This window comes from Ahaetulla prasina, chromosome 1 (genome assembly GCF_028640845.1).
Source record: "Ahaetulla prasina isolate Xishuangbanna chromosome 1, ASM2864084v1, whole genome shotgun sequence".
Lineage (NCBI taxonomy): Eukaryota > Metazoa > Chordata > Lepidosauria > Squamata > Colubridae > Ahaetulla > Ahaetulla prasina.
In genome coordinates this window covers 180,203,971-180,219,600 of record NC_080539.1, presented here as the reverse complement: position 1 = coordinate 180,219,600, position 15,630 = coordinate 180,203,971, and the positions used below count along the sequence as shown (strand labels likewise).

General features: G+C 41.0%; 2 protein-coding genes across 3 annotated transcripts in view; both read right to left on the bottom strand.

Moving 5' to 3' along the window:
* LOC131198475 (cytochrome P450 2K1-like) overlaps window positions 1–15,630 on the bottom strand; it is a 95,341-nt gene that overhangs the window by 21,028 nt on the left and 58,683 nt on the right. The window lies entirely within an intron of this gene.
* The window catches only part of LOC131198458 (cytochrome P450 2K1-like), a 32,259-nt gene continuing 29,897 nt past the window's right edge, over window positions 13,269–15,630 (bottom strand). For both annotated transcript variants that reach the window (XM_058183133.1, XM_058183123.1), the window contains exons 8-9: window positions 14,113–14,254; window positions 13,269–13,921 (exon numbers count right to left, since the gene is read on the bottom strand). In XM_058183133.1, the coding sequence (XP_058039116.1) occupies window positions 13,737–13,921; window positions 14,113–14,254 (327 nt within the window). In that variant the 3' untranslated portion in view covers window positions 13,269–13,736. The remainder of the gene's footprint in view (window positions 13,922–14,112; window positions 14,255–15,630) is intronic.

The following is a 15,630-nucleotide window of genomic DNA, read 5'->3' as shown; positions in this document are numbered from 1 at the left end:
ACCAATCAAAATCCAGTTTGAGAAGCAACACTGACAGGGTAAGCAACTAGTATATGAAAATACGAGCCAACTCCACACCCTTCTAATACTGATGATGTTACCTAGTTTGGTAATTAAACATCTGCAAGAAAACCATCAAGCTCAGAGAGCACCAAGGACCCCACAGTTCAATCCTGGGCTACAAATATTCTCTTCTATCAATAAACACTTTTTGGTTTGAGGGACTCAGAGCCTGCTTATATGAGATGGCTCCCAGTGGATTTCATTCTAAATTTATATGATTTCTGTAAATAAGGAATGTAGAATTACAATGGCTGAGTATTTGATCCTTCATAAATCAAAAAAATACAAAGCTAAGGGATAAACAAATAAAAAACAGATTTGAAAAAAGAAAAGGCTCTAAAAAAAAAACAGTGAAAGTGTAAGAAAGAGAAAATGAAGGAAAACCAAAAAAGAATAACTTCCAACTTTCTTTGATAAAGATATAAGTAAAGAATTTATCAAACTCTTACTCTAAGATTAACATTTGTCTACATTATTTCCATAATCCCATACCTAATCATCAAAGCCCAGATCAACTTTTAACTTCAGTTTCTCACAAAAAGTCCAGTAATGGTTCATATCGCTTTAATCACTATTTGTTAAAAAACCACAACAGATTTATTTAATTGCACCAAACTCTAAATAAAACAGGAATGGAAAATCCTAAACTCATAGGATTGTAGACCCATGCTCCTCAACTTCGGCAACTTTAAGGTACATGGACTTCAATTCCCAGAATTCCCAAAACAGCATGAAGTTCGCCCATCTTAAATTGCCAAGACTGAAAAACGTTCATCTGCAGATAGGGATTTTTCCATTCCTCTTTTAGTGGTTCTTACTTACTTATAAGCAAAGACAATGCAAAATCCTCATTTCCACCCCATCCCAGAATAACCACCATTCCCTCACTAACCTGCTTTCCAGTTCCATTCTCCTGCATGCAGGACAACAAAAGAAGATCACTGACTACCAGTTTAAAAGAAGTTCAGTCAGACTTTCCAACTTCTCAGGGACAAAAGATCTCACAAAGTTGGAAAGTCTGACTGAATCAGCCTATCAGCTGATCTGTGTGGCTGGTCCATTTGCTTCCCAATGATCAGCACGGCTCCCAGTCATGCCCTTGCAGCCTCCCCACCCTGAAGGGCAACCATGGGGGAGGGGAGGGGGAGCACCCAGTGGTGGGAACAACCAGTTTGCTGAACTATGCAAAAAATTAATAACAGGTGTGAACTGGTGCGAACTGGCTGAATCCCACCACTGGCCAAAATACATCCCTGGTATATTCCTTTTTGTACACTTACACAGCCAGATAAAGTCCCTTGATGGTTAAAGCTCACTTTTAAAGTGGAGTTGGAATACAATTTTAGCATGATATACAGGAGGCAGGAGTGAAATGCTCCCGGTTCAGACCAGATCAGCCAATCCGGTAGCAATGGCGGCAGGTGGTTCAGAGAACCGGTAGCAAAAATCCCTGCCCCGCCCTGCCCATGCCCAGCTGTGCCGCGTGATCGTCAGAGGCTTTTTAAAAAACTTTTAAAATCATTTTTTCTACAACCTCTTCGGCTGAACCAGTAGCGGAAATTTTGAGCAGTTTGGAGAACCGGCAAATACCATCTCTGGCTGGCCTCGGGGGTGGGAATGAAGATTTTGCAATATCCTTCCCCCAGAGTGGGGTGGGAATGGGGATTTTACAGTATCCTTCCCCTGCTGCGCCCACCAAGCCACACCATGCCCACCAAGCCATGCCCACAGAACCAGTAGTAAAAAGATTGGATTTCACCACTACTCCAAGGCATGAGTTGGTACTTGGTTAGTTGGGGGAGGGAGCGATTTTCCCAGTCCTCTAGTGATATGCCCAAAAAGGGAGGTGTCTTTCATCCTATCTGATTGAATTAATTTGTGCCAGATTTTTTTTTACTTTTAAAAGGGCCTTCAAACATTTTAGGCAGTGAGTTTGATCCTCAGAAGGAGAGTTTTTACTTTTTTCTGTACTCATTATATGCTGTCTTTCCTTGTACACAATGCTGTTTAAACCATTTTTATTCTTTATAGCCTGATTTCTGGATGAGGCAGATTTCCATTAATTAGAACTGTTTTCAAGTTGGCAATTGAAGTTTCAAAGTCTAAATATTATCTTTGAGGTTTGCTTTCTAGGAAATGTGCACAAGATTCTAGAATTTCTGAGGTTAGCATCCATTTAGTGGCTTCGGTTGCATTTTTCTCCATCCATTTAATTTACATTTTTATCTGGGTATCATAACTTTTAAGCCTTGATGGGTAGCTCTTAAAAATTTCCAGTGGTGTGTCAGAGTTAGAATTATTGAATAGTGGCCACTTTCCAGTTGTGAATCTACCTCTCTCTTTCATAAAAAATTCAAATTTTCACATGATACTATCCAATAATCAACTATAGATTTTCTTCCCACCTGCCTCTCCCTGATAGGAGTTTTCTGCTGGGTGGTCTGCACTTATGGAACCATTACGGAACCATTACAGAACCATTACGGTTTAGCTGTGCAGTCACCTGTCTTGCGTATAGACATGTTCAGTTAGCTTTTAGGTCTTTACATTTTCTAAAATACAAGGGTTCCCTCTAATACACTCTCCTCATAATGGTTCTTAAATTGGTGAAATAAAGTAGGATCATTATTTGGTCCCATCCTAGTTAAATCCCCACCTATTATTATTGCAGCTGTGGGATGTTTGTCAAACAACTAAGGATAATTCTTTTTATGTGCTCCCAGATATTGTTGACCAGATTTTTCTTGTTAAGAGGAGGAATATAAATGTTAAGAAGCAAAATCTCCTGTGGTTTGGATGAAGGCAATGTAGCCACAACCATGGCTGTAAAGAAGGTAATGAGACACATCTGAATTGCAAGATTGAGGTAACTAGAGTCATAATACAAAGTTTAGATATCCCACCTGCTTTACTCAGGAAAGTGGAGAGAGAATTAACCCAGTAACCACCTAGCTTCACCTCTATAGAAACCCAGGTTCCTTGTAGGAAGAGGACAACAAATTGTGAGGTATAGCTTTTTCTAAAAAAGCTGGTCTTTTGATGGGATGACCAGCTGCAATATTCCAGGTTAGAAGTGAAAGAGGAGAGTAGTTTGAGGCCCTTCAGGAGGTATGGTTTTGACAAAAGGAAGCTAGAAGGTTATTATGTTGGGCTGAGAGATCATCAGCAGCAGTTATTGTTAGATTCGGGCAATAACGAGGCAGGAGACCAGGATAGTGACAACAGCTCTTTACTATATGGTGAACCCAGCAGCCAGTGCTGGGAAAAACCTCTCTTTATATACAGTTTAGCCGGAGGCTTCAACCAATCAGCAACGTGCTATTTTCCCGCCAAAACTTTTTTTTTTTTTTTTAATTAATTTTTTTTTATTACTTTTTTTGCAACAAACAAACAAAAAGAAAATACATTATTACACCCTTGTGCTATACATAAAAGGAAGATTTGGGTCTTCGGATATATCCTCATGATTGCCAAAATCCACGTTCTCGAGGTACAGGTACTGAAGCGTCCAATGTTCCAAGCGCAAAGTCCACAAATGGTTTCCAAGTCTTCCAAAAAATATCTTCTTTATACACACCACTTCTAATTTTAATATCACATGTCATTTTATCATTTAAAGCTAATTTCCACATTTCAGAATTCCACTCTTCTATTCTAAAAATCACATCTAGTTTCCAATATCTAGCTATTATAATTCTACCTATTATAATCATAATTCTAATCAATTCTTTTCATATTTTGTTAATTCTATTTCCTTAATTACCAACAATAATATAGTTTCCACTCTCAATATTATTACTTTCCCCATCATTTCAAATATCATTTTCTCCAATTGTTGCCAAAACTTTTTAACCTTATCACAATTATACCACATATGTTCATAAGTCCCCAATTCCATCTCACATCTCCAACATTTTTTACTAATTTTTTTATCCATTTGTGACAATCTTACTGGAGTCAAATACCATTTCCAAACAACTTTATAATTGTGCTCTTTAATCCTTGTAGATAAAGTTCTCATAATTCTACTCTTCCAATTCACATTCCAATCTGACTCTGATATTTCAATATTAAGATCTTTTTCCCAATTTATCCTCATCACTCTTTGTAATTTTTCATCAGAATTTATAATCTTATAAACCCTACTAACGAGTCCCTTTAGCCCAATTTCATCTTTCATAATCCGAGATACTAAATATTCAAATTCGGTTTCACATCTATTTATCGAATAATTTTCCCTTAGTTTTTGTCCATTTTTCTATCTGTATTTTTCAAACCAACTTAACCTAATTTTTCAATAATTTCTTTATTCCTCCTTTCATTTTCCATAACTTTTATCCAATCTCTAATAATTTCTATATTTTCCTCTTTAATCACTTCATTACGTATTATATTATTTTAATTGGCCAAATTCCAATTGTCTCCCCCAAAAAGATTATATCCGGAATTAAAATTTTAACAAATTTATTCCACATTTTACTTAATCCCTTTAACCAATAACTTCTACTTACACATTTTAAATTTGCTTTATCTAAAAACCACCTTGATCCAAATTTCTCTATATCCTTTAACTCTAAGTCTCTCCAATAGTTATCTTCACCTTTTAATATTTTTACCACTATCCGGATACCATACGCACAATAATAATTAAATAATTTGGGGATTCCTAATCCACCTTCCTTTTGATTTTGATACCACATTTTCTTCACTAATCTAGGTCTTTTGCCACCGTTACAAAATTTATCCAGTTTTTTCTGATATCCTTCAATATCTTTCTCTGTCAAATTTAGTGGTAGCATCTCGAATAAAAAGTTGAACTTAGGCAGCAACATCATCTTACACATTGCAATTCTACCAAACCAAGACAATTTTAAAATTTTATATTTATCTATCTTCTTCTCAATTTCGTTAATCACCACATCATAATTAAGTTTTTTCAATTCTTTAACCTTAAGTGAAAGCACTATACCCAAATATTTCAATGTGTTTTTAATCCTTATCCCAAATTGCTCTTGCATATTCTCAGACTCATTACCATTACTATCCATCAATAATTCTGACTTTGACCAATTTACTTTCAATCCTGTCATTTCCTCAAATTCTATCAAATGCTTATATATCTTTTTCAGATCTTTCTCTACATTTTCAAAATAATTAAAGTATCATCCGCATACAAATTTATCTTATACCCTTATATCCTTCTAATTCTTCATCTTTTCTATCATTTTGTCAATATTTCCATAGCCAATAAAAATAATGTTGGGGACAGGGACATCCTTGTCTCGTGCCAGCTTCTAATTTTATCTCTCCAGTTAATATTCCATTCACCTTCACTCTTGCACTGCTCTTTTGGTACAATTTTGAAATAACATGTATAAACTTATTACCAAAGCCTAAAGCCTCCACAATTACTTTAATAGTTTCCCATTGTACAGAATCAAAAGCTTTAAAATATCCAATGATACTATACCAATTTTATCACCATTATATTCAGCTACATCTATAATATTTAATACTCTTCTAACAATATCACTCATGTATCTACCTTCACAAAACCTACTTGATTATAACTTATATATCTATCTATAAAATTCCCACATCTACCTTATCCACATTATTCAACAAATCTTTAGAAAGAAAAATATAATCAATTCTAGAATATGTATTATATATCTTAGAGAAAAAGTGTATACTCTCTCAATTCCTTTAACCTCTCTCCACACATCAACCACGCCATTTCAAGCATCCACATATTTAAAATCCCCATTTTATTTGCTCCTCCACAGCGGGTGGGATTAGTACTGTCTATTTTATCTCTGATTAAATTAAAATCCCCAGCCACAATTACTTTCCTACACTTTCATTCTCCAAAATTTTGTTATTTTTCAAGAAATTCTCTTTGTTTTCATTCGGTAAATATAAATTAACAAGTGTCACTTTTTCCTCATTAAGATTTCCAACAATTATTACATATCTTCCATCTTCATCCAAAATTACCTTATGTTTTCAAAGTACACCCTATCTGATATCAGTGTTGCAACTCCTCTAGCTTTTGAAGTTCCAAATGCTTTTCATATATTTGCATACCTTTTATATACATTCTATTTGAATCTTCAGATTTCTGATGGGTTTCTTGTAAAATAAAATGTCTGGTAAATCCTTTTAATCTTAAGCTCCAATCTTCTTCTTTTAATCTGATTCCTGTACCCTTCACATTCCATGACATTATTTTATAACTCCCATTTAAAATATAAATTTTTAATCCTATCCCGCATCTTCCTTTCTGTGCCCCCACCACCCGACATTAAACTACCATATAAACAACAATAAGCAAACAGAAAAAAAACCAAACAAACAAACAATAAAATACAAACAATCTTCTTCCCCACATCCTCATGGTTTCGCCTCTATAAAGAGAATGGGGAGAGGGACGTAATGCCGGGCACTTCTTTCGGGCTGTCTATTTAAATTCATCACTCAAAAAAAGATAGCGATGACCGCATTCAGCTTCATATTTTCCAAGACTCTTATCTGCTTCTTCTCCTACTGTATCCTCACGACTCTTCTTCTGTTCAACCAACACAGGTGATATTTCTTTCCTCTTTAACCCTTTAGAGTCTTGCCTCAATAGCCCTTTCTTCTTCTGAGATTGATGTTTCCACGTATGTTCCACCCATCTGAAGCATTTGATCTTTTATCTCCATTAAATCCTCCATCTCAATCAGTCCAAGCTCCGTAAATATAATAATGCATCTATATCTGGGGTGATTGTACGCATCCTTCCTTTATAAAAAATTTCAATTGTTGTGGTGGCCTCCAATTGTATTTAATTCCATTATCTCTCAAAACTTTTGTAATTGGTTTTAAAAAATCTCCATGCCCTTTCTTCTCTTGATATATCCGGGAAGACTTGAATAGTCTTCCTTCAAACTCAAAGCATCTCCCAACTCTCTTAACTTGGCCATAACTTCCAACTTATCACCAAGATTTGCGAACCTGACAAGCACATTCCTGTTAGAACCATTTTGCCTTCTATATCCAATTCTAAAACACTTGCCAGGTCTGCTAATGTGAACGTAAGTTGCGTATCCAAATCATTAATCCATTTCAAAACCCGCTGTTTCAATTTATCCTCCTTTCTTCCGAGATTCCTCTAATAACAAAATTATATTTCCTCATCTCTTCTTCCAAAGACAAATTCTCTTATCTTGCTGCTCATTTTATAAAATATTTTGCCAATTTGCCGATCTACTTTTGCCTCATGCACATGCAGCTGCTCCATTTCATCTTTAATCATTATCATTTCCTCTTTTTGTTTAGCAAAGTTATCATTCATCTCTTGCTTTAAATTTTGCACTTCGGATGTCAGTTTAAATGTCAAATTATCTATACGCCTGATAGTCCTGCTATTTTTCCCCAATTTTATTTAAAGCTGCAGCAATTTGCTGCGTTTCTGAAAGTTGTTGAGTCATTTGAAAAACAAAAACAAAAATTTCTCAAACTGATTCCAATTTTCAAAGAGTCTTAGTGAAGATCAAAGGACAGCAGTCAAAGCAATTTTACAGAGGGTCTTGATGAAGATCAAGGGACGACAATCTTTTAATTGAAGCGAAACGGCTTATTTGCACTCGTTAGTAGCTTATCAGTAACTTATGAGTCATATTCACTCCACAAAGAAACACAATTACCTCACAGCTTAATCAGCGCCATTTTTTCTCCACGTCGGCAGAGAAGAAAGAAAAAAAAGAAAAACCAGCTTGAACTTCAAAACAAATTCCTTTTTTTGTTTTCTGTAATATAAACAAGCTATTAATTTCCTCTCAAAAGAAAAATAATAATAAAAAAAAATTATCCACCTAATAAAATCTTCTTCAGCCAGTCAGTCCAGCACAAAAGATCGATCTCTTCAATTAAAATTCTTCTCATTAGCAAATTCAGTCTTTGATATTCCTTAGCCTCAGCATTTAACACAGAACACGATAATTATAATAAGGAAAGCAAAAGACAGCAGTTTATTCCAAACTCATCGTGTCTGCCAGTTCGGTCATCCCACGCAGTAAAAACTCCTTAATTCAAGCAGTTTCAAATGACCTACCAGTTTTAAATTCAGTCTGCTGGGCTATTAACACTTCCACCGTGGTGGGGTAAGGACCTTTCCTTCACTTCACAGGGCTTAATAATGAAGATTTATGAGGATTAATGCTGTTTGGAATGCACCGTTATGGATGAAAGTTAATAAACCCGCCAAAACTTTTAAAGATACATTACACTCCTTCCCTCCCAGAAAACACTTTACCAATATTTGCATAAAATTAGCATCTTATTTTTCTACGTAATCACGCAGGTAGACTGGGCGTCTCCTGACTCTTTCGGACCTGCACAATTCACTTTCTGGGAGTGAGTCGAGCTGACTGGAGGGACTGTTTGTTCCTCTCAGCTCCTCCTCTAGGCCATCCGGCCCTGGATTAATTGTAGAGTCGTCCCCGCTGTCTTCAGGATGGGCCGGTTGGTGTCGCTGGACCTTCTGGAACTCAGATAAGTCTCGCGTTTGCCCCGGGTTTGAGTCAGTTGTGGATTCATTCGTTGGGTAGTCAGGGCCTGTTTCGTCTGTTTTTGATTTACCGGTTATGCGTTTCCTTATCTGGTCTATGTGGCACTTCCATACCCGGCCACCCTCTATCTCTACTAGATATGATTTTGGTCCTGTTATCTCTAGGATTTTTCCTGTTACCCAGGTCGGACCCTCGCTGTAATTGTGTGCCCACACTAGGTCGCCTACTGCCATCCCTCTTGTTTTACCCTGTACCCCTTTGTAACCGTCTGGTGTGTAGTTTGGGTTTAAACGGTCTAGTGGGCACCTGAGCTTCCGACCCATTAATAGCTCTGCCGGGCTTCTGCCAGTTGTGACACAGGGGGTTCTGTGTTGGACGGCCAGGAAGGTATCGATTTTTGTTTGCCAATCGCCTGGCCTGATTCTGGACAATGCTTCTTTTGCGCTCCGAACGGAACGTTCTGCAAGGCCATTCGTCGCAGGGTGGAAAGGCGCCGAGAGGACATGCCGGATGCCCTCTTCTGCCAAATATCCTTCAAACTGGGTTGCCGTGAATTGCAGGCCATTATCAGAGACTAACGTGTCGGGCAGCCCGTGCGTTACGAATAGGTGCCGTAGGACTGAAATCACGGCCTCGGCTGTCATGGATCTCATGAGAATGATTTCCAGCCATTTGGAGTAGGCATCGACTACTACCAGAAAGGTTTGGCCGTGGAAGGGGCGGCAAAATCGATATGGATCCTAGACCAGGCCTGGGGTCTCTCCCATTCCCGAATCGGGGCCGTTGGGGTAGTGGTCTGGACTCCTGGCAGGCCTGGCATTTCCTACCCTTCAGCAATTTCCGTGTCCATTAAAGGCCACCACACATAGCTTCTCACTAGACCCTTCATTCTCACGATCCCTGGGTGGCCTTCGTGAAGGAGTTCCAATACCTTTTCCTCAATTTCTCCGGGATCACCACTCGATCCCCCATAGCAGGCACCCCTTGAGCTGAGAGTTCCCACGTTTTTACAAATTCTTGAACGCGCCCGCGAGCGGGCCAACCTCTTGTACCCAACCAATTACAGTCCTTATTGTAATGTCCTTATACGAAGCCGAGCCACCTCTTTGGATGTGACTGGGCCAGAGTCCAAAGAGTCAATTAGCAGAACTGGTATCCCGGAGTGGGGTCTTGATAGTCTCTGGTAACGGGCATCTGCTCAGGGCGTCTGCATGCCTAATTCCTTTCCTGGCCGGTGTAGTAATTTGTAAGAATATGCTGCTAGGAAGATAGTCCATCGGGTCAGTCTGGGCGAAGTGCCACGGCGTTGGGCGGTCGCCTGCCAACAATCCTAGCAAGGTCTATGGTCCGTGATGATTTCAAAATCACGACCAAATACATATTCATGGAATTTCTTTACTCTGAGACTATAGCCAAGGCTTCCTATCAAGCTGGCTATAATTCCTTTCAGTTGATGACATGGTTCGGGAGTAGTATGCAATAGGGGCTTCTGTGCCATTTGGTAACCTGTGGCTGAGCACAGCCCCACCCCATAGGGAGATGCATCGCAGCTTAACACTAATGGCAGCGTGCCATTGTACTGAATAAGGAGGCTATCGCTGATAGGAGATTCTTTACCCTTCAATGCCCTAGCTTCCGCCTTTCCCCAAGACCATGCAGCCGTCTTTGCTAGTAATTTATGCAGCGGTTCGGCTACTGTTGCCTTATTCTTAAGAATACCGCGTAGAAGTTGACCAGACCTAAGAATGCCTGTAACTCCGTTTTGTTCTTTGGCAGGGGCCTTCCTGATGGCCCGTACCTTGCTCTCAGTGGGGTGAATCCCTTCCCTGTCTATCCAGCCCAGGAATTCCACAGACTCAACCCCGATCTGGCATTTGTTCAGTTTAACTTTTAGACCGGCAGACCGGAAAATGCCCAAAACTTTCGCAGCCTTACCCCTAATTCCTCTAGATTCTCAGCGGATACCAGTACATCGTCAAAGTATGGTACCACCCTGGTAGTCCTGCAATAGCCGCTCCATTAGGTTCTGAAATAACCCTGGAGCCACACTAACCCCAAACTGTAACCGGGTACACTTAAAAGCCCTCTGTGAGTCACAATTGTCTGCGCTTCAGCTGTGCTGCTATCTACGGGCAGCTGTTGATAGGCTTGGGCCAAGTCTAGCTTGGCAAAACTTGCCCTTGCCCCATTGAGTGCAGTAAGTGCTGTACCACCGGACGGGTAAGCACTCTTTGCAACGCTTTGTTAAGCGTTGCCTTGTAGTCAGCGCAAATCCGGACCGACCGTCCGGTTTGACTGGGGTGACTATAGGGTCTCCCATTTAGCATGGTCAACTGGCACTAAATTCCCTGGTTTACTAGCTTGTCCAGTTCCCGGTCAATCCTGGGCTTTAGGCGACGGACCCTCCTAGCCTTTAGCGGATAGGGGCAACTTGGGGTCTAAGTTAAAGAGATAGGGGTCCCCTTGTACTTGCCCAGGCAGTCTCTGAAAACGTCCCCAAATTCTTTCATGAGTGCGTCTTTGAGGTCGACTTCGTTTCTGAAGATTCCAGTCACTCCCATGCCCAATGCTCGGAACCAGTCCAGTCCCAACAAGCTTGGCAGGGTCCCATCGACGATGGTGATGGGCAGAGTTTTCTTGTATTGTCCATACTCGACGTGGACGGACTACCCCTAACAGGATGCGATTCCCTTGGTAGTCTTGTACCTTTAATTTCTGTGGTTGCAGCTTGCGCTTATGCGATGGCGGGTAAGGCTCTCACGAGATTGTCCCAGGACATGATCGTGATCGATGAGCCGGTGTCCACCTCCAATCGGCACGGCACCCCCTCAATCTTTGCCTTTGTAAAGATTTTTTCTAGGCGTGTTGATGCGTGACCCACTCTCACGACAGTCTGATTCAACTTCGCGCTTTTTTGAATTGACCAATCATGGGCCGCCGCCTCCGGCCTGATTGGCCGTTTGAATTTTTGGCGGGAAGGTTGGGGTGCTCGACAGACCTGTGCTAGGTGCCCTTCCTTTCGCACCGCCGACACGCATCCTTAAATTTGCATTGTTGTCGGTGTTGCCCTCCGCAACGCAGTCACCCGGTCTTCTTTCTCCCGCCTCCCGTGTGGAAGACTCCTTCCTCTTCCTCACCGTCCGACTCAGCCTGGACTCTCATTGTGGACCGGGGTTGATTTCGCACCAGCCGTTGGTGCGAACGGCTTTTGTAGGGTTTCCGCGCTGGGTAGACATCTCGTGAGCCCTGGCTTCGTCCAGGCGTTTGCCAGCGTTAGGTTGCTTTTAGACAGCAGCCGCCCGCAAACGGATGTCCCTGACCCGCGGATGAGTTGCTCCAGCAATGCCTCATCCAAGTCTCGGTACTGCAATGTTTTGAGGCTTTCCTCAGGGCGGCCATGTATGCGCTGATGGACTCGCCTCTTGCTGTCTGCGCCCCGACCAACCGCTGCACATACTTGGACGGCGTTGGTGCATAATGGGCTTTCAATAAAGTCTGCAGAGTTTGCCACGGTACCGACTGTACGGCTTGGCTCGCCAGGGATTCTGCGGTGTCGAAAACTTCTGGACCGCAGTGGCTCAGGAAATACGCCGCTTCCTGTTGTCTGAAACTCCTTGAAGTTCGCTCACTGAGGAAACACTCGAAACGAGCCATGTATGACCCCATTTTTCCTTAGCTGGGTCGAATGGCGCTGTGTGTAGCCGGACATCGCTGCTTTTCGCCCCTTGTTTGCTGGGTTCGCGTCTTCCTGGTGAGTTCAGCTCTTTTCCTGGCGCTCTTAGCCTCGAGATCCCACCTTCGTCGCCAGTGTTAGATTCGGGCAATAACGAGGCAGGAGACCAGGATAGTGACAACAGCTCTTTACTATATGGTGAACCCAGCAGCCAGTGCTGGGAAAAACCTCTCTTTATATACAGTTTAGCTGGAGGCTTCAACCAATCAGCAACGTGCTATTTTCCCGCCAAAACTTTTAAAGATACATTACAGTTATAGCCTCCTCTAAAGGAGGGTTTGTCTCACATAAGTCCTGCATCAACTCTTGGTCTTGTTCAGAATGGATGACATTGGCCCCATTTAATGATGCTTACCTTGTGGGATTTCCTCCAGAGGCATTGGGCAAAGAGATGTTAGGTCATGCTGCATTCAGCTCTATGTCATTGGTTTCAGCAAGAGCCTACCCCCGCCCCAAATACTCTGATTTGTTACTGGAGATCCCATGGTATTTCCTGTTGTAAAATATTATTTGATTGGTTTTTGAAGAAATAATAGAAATGACAACTAGGTTTATAAAGCAAATACATGAATTTACAATTAGGACTACTGCAAAAAGTGTGTGTGTGTGTGTGTGTGTGTGTGAGAGAGAGAGAGAGAGAGAGAGAGAGAGAGAGAGAGAAAGAGAGACTGCTTTTTAAAAAAGTAATTAAAATACTCAAAGTAAAAGAAACCAAAATTTCTAAACAGAAACAGAAAGGAGAAAACTCTTCTTCCCTATCAGAACCTATAATTTATGTTTCTATAGATTACTACTATTCATCTTTTTGGCAACATATGAAACCTAAAGAATAGATAGTTTGGTCTAGTGGTTAAGACACCAGCCTAGAAAACAGGAGACTGTGAGTTCAGGCCCCTCTTTAGCAATGAAATCGAGCTGGGTGACTTGGGTAATTTTTTTTATTTTTTTATTTTGTCATAACAGTGTATATGCATTAACATGAAATAACTATATAATATATAAGCATATATATGAGCATAAGTATGTAATAACTGTATTAATTGGATATAATGAAGAGGACCAATAGGACAGGGAATGGTAGGCACGTTTGTGCTCTTATGCAGGCCCCTTTAATAACCAGGAAACTCTGCATTCTAGCTGGGGTGACTCTGGGTCAGTCTCTCCTCTTAGCCCAAAGAACTTTGGGAAAATAAGGGTAGGATAGTGAATTGGATATGTTCACTTTCTTGAGTTATTTGTAAAAATAATAAAGGTGGAATTCAAATAAAATAAATAGAATGAATATAATGTAATATGGAATCAGGTTGTCGGATTTTGCCTCGATTTCAAAATAAAGCTTTTTAAAAGGTGAGAAAATGGTTTATTATGAGCTTTTTTTCCGAGTCAGTTCAAGATAACACAGCGCAGGTCTTGTAAGGCATGGGAGGGGTGGTAAGTCCAAGACCAGGAGTCAGGTCTAGATCATCTTTAGATGTTCCTGAAGGTGGCTGGAAGGTAAATCTCTGGAGAAGGTTGGTAAAGAAAAGGAAGAGCTCCATTCTGGCAAGGGTCTTACCGGCACATACTCTCTGACCTGAAAGAAATCATAGATGGCAAACAAGTTGAGGTTTTTTTGTTTCTTAAACTATTTTACATGGCTTTCCATAGTCAGATTGCCTCAAAGGAATAATAATAATCTTAAAGGAAATAATGAATCTTCCTAACTATCCTGTTGCACTGAAACTCTTTCCAGGATAGCTTTTCATATATATAGAGTGAGGTTACCTGCAGAGAAAGGCATGAATGCATCCCTCTTCACAAATTTTCCTTCAGAGTCAAGAAAATGCTCAGGGTAGAATTCATGAGGTTTCTCCCACTGAGATTCATCATGGAGCACAGTGGTCAGCAATGGAATGATGTGCATACCCTAAATATTGAAATTATATAAAGAAGAGTATTTTTCATTTAACACATTGCTGTAAAAATTATTATAATGAAATTTTATATTTTAAAGGTAAAACAATTGACAACATCAGTATCGTTTGAAATAAAAATAACATCCTAAATAAGACATTCATCTTAATAACGAAGAGTCTACCCAATAACAATGGTAATTTGTTCCATCTCACCAAATCTTTTGTAACATCATTCCATATTTTAACATAGTTTTTCTAAAACAACATGCAATTCCTATTGGTCAGCGTGACCCCTAGATAATTTAATCTTCTCTATTTTTTAATCCTTTTTTCTATTATTTAAGTTAACAAAATTATTTTGAAAATGCCAACAAGCCTGGAAGATGGTTGGCCCATAAATTAAAAAAAGGAAAGGAAAAGAGATTAATAAAACAATTAGAGCAGTGGTCACCAACCGGTGGTCCACAGACCACTGGTGGTCTGTGAAAAAATGTTGGTGGTCCACGGTGCACCTGGGTGGAGAAGCTGCTCCCAGATAAGCAATGGCCAGTCCTGTGACCAGAGCTCTCGAAGATGTGACTGGCCAGGCAGCTCATGGTGGGGCTGTAAATCTCCACTGTTCAGGGAGTTTTGGGCAATTTGTAACTGTAGCACAGCCCTTGCCGGCTGGAATGAGATAATGGTGCAAGGAGGAGTAGCAGTGCAGGTGGGCCAAAGCAACGGGTGGCGGGACCCCTGGGCTATTTCTTCCCCGTACTGTAGCTTCCTGCAGGTTGAAGTTGCATCCATGGTGCCCGCACCAGCATCCGGAGAGAAGCAGAGAAGAAATGTTGCTGCTTGAGGGTGGGTGGGTGGGGTAAGGAGAACGGTGAGACTTAGGGAATAGTTCAGGTGGAGCTGGCTGATTCAGGGCTGCTCAGAAGCCGCCCTCATCTCTGCCAAAAGTTTTGGTGGCTCGGCTTCCGATCACTCCCTCCCTCAGACACACACATGCACACAGAAAAACAGAGGTTGGAGAGCTCTCTTGCTTGCTCTCCAAGCACCCCATGCACAGCCCATTTGAGGAAAGGGCACACATGGCTGGGCGCGTTTGGCTGCAGGAAGAGGCATGGGCATGGGTTGTTTTGTTTGCCACAGTGGTTCTACGGTAGGGCAGGTGGACATATTCATTATAGTTGTCACCTGCAGACATCCATCTGCCATCCCAAAGTACCACCACGGTGAACAAAACAACCCCAATGCTCCACGTCTCTTCCTGCAGCCACATGCCCCTATGCGTGACTCAAGTGGCTGTGCGCAAGCAGGCGAGAGAAACCTCTGTTTTTGTGTGCATATTATGTTGCTGGCAGAGTGAGATTCTGAGCAGCCAGCTCAAGTTCATTCTCTC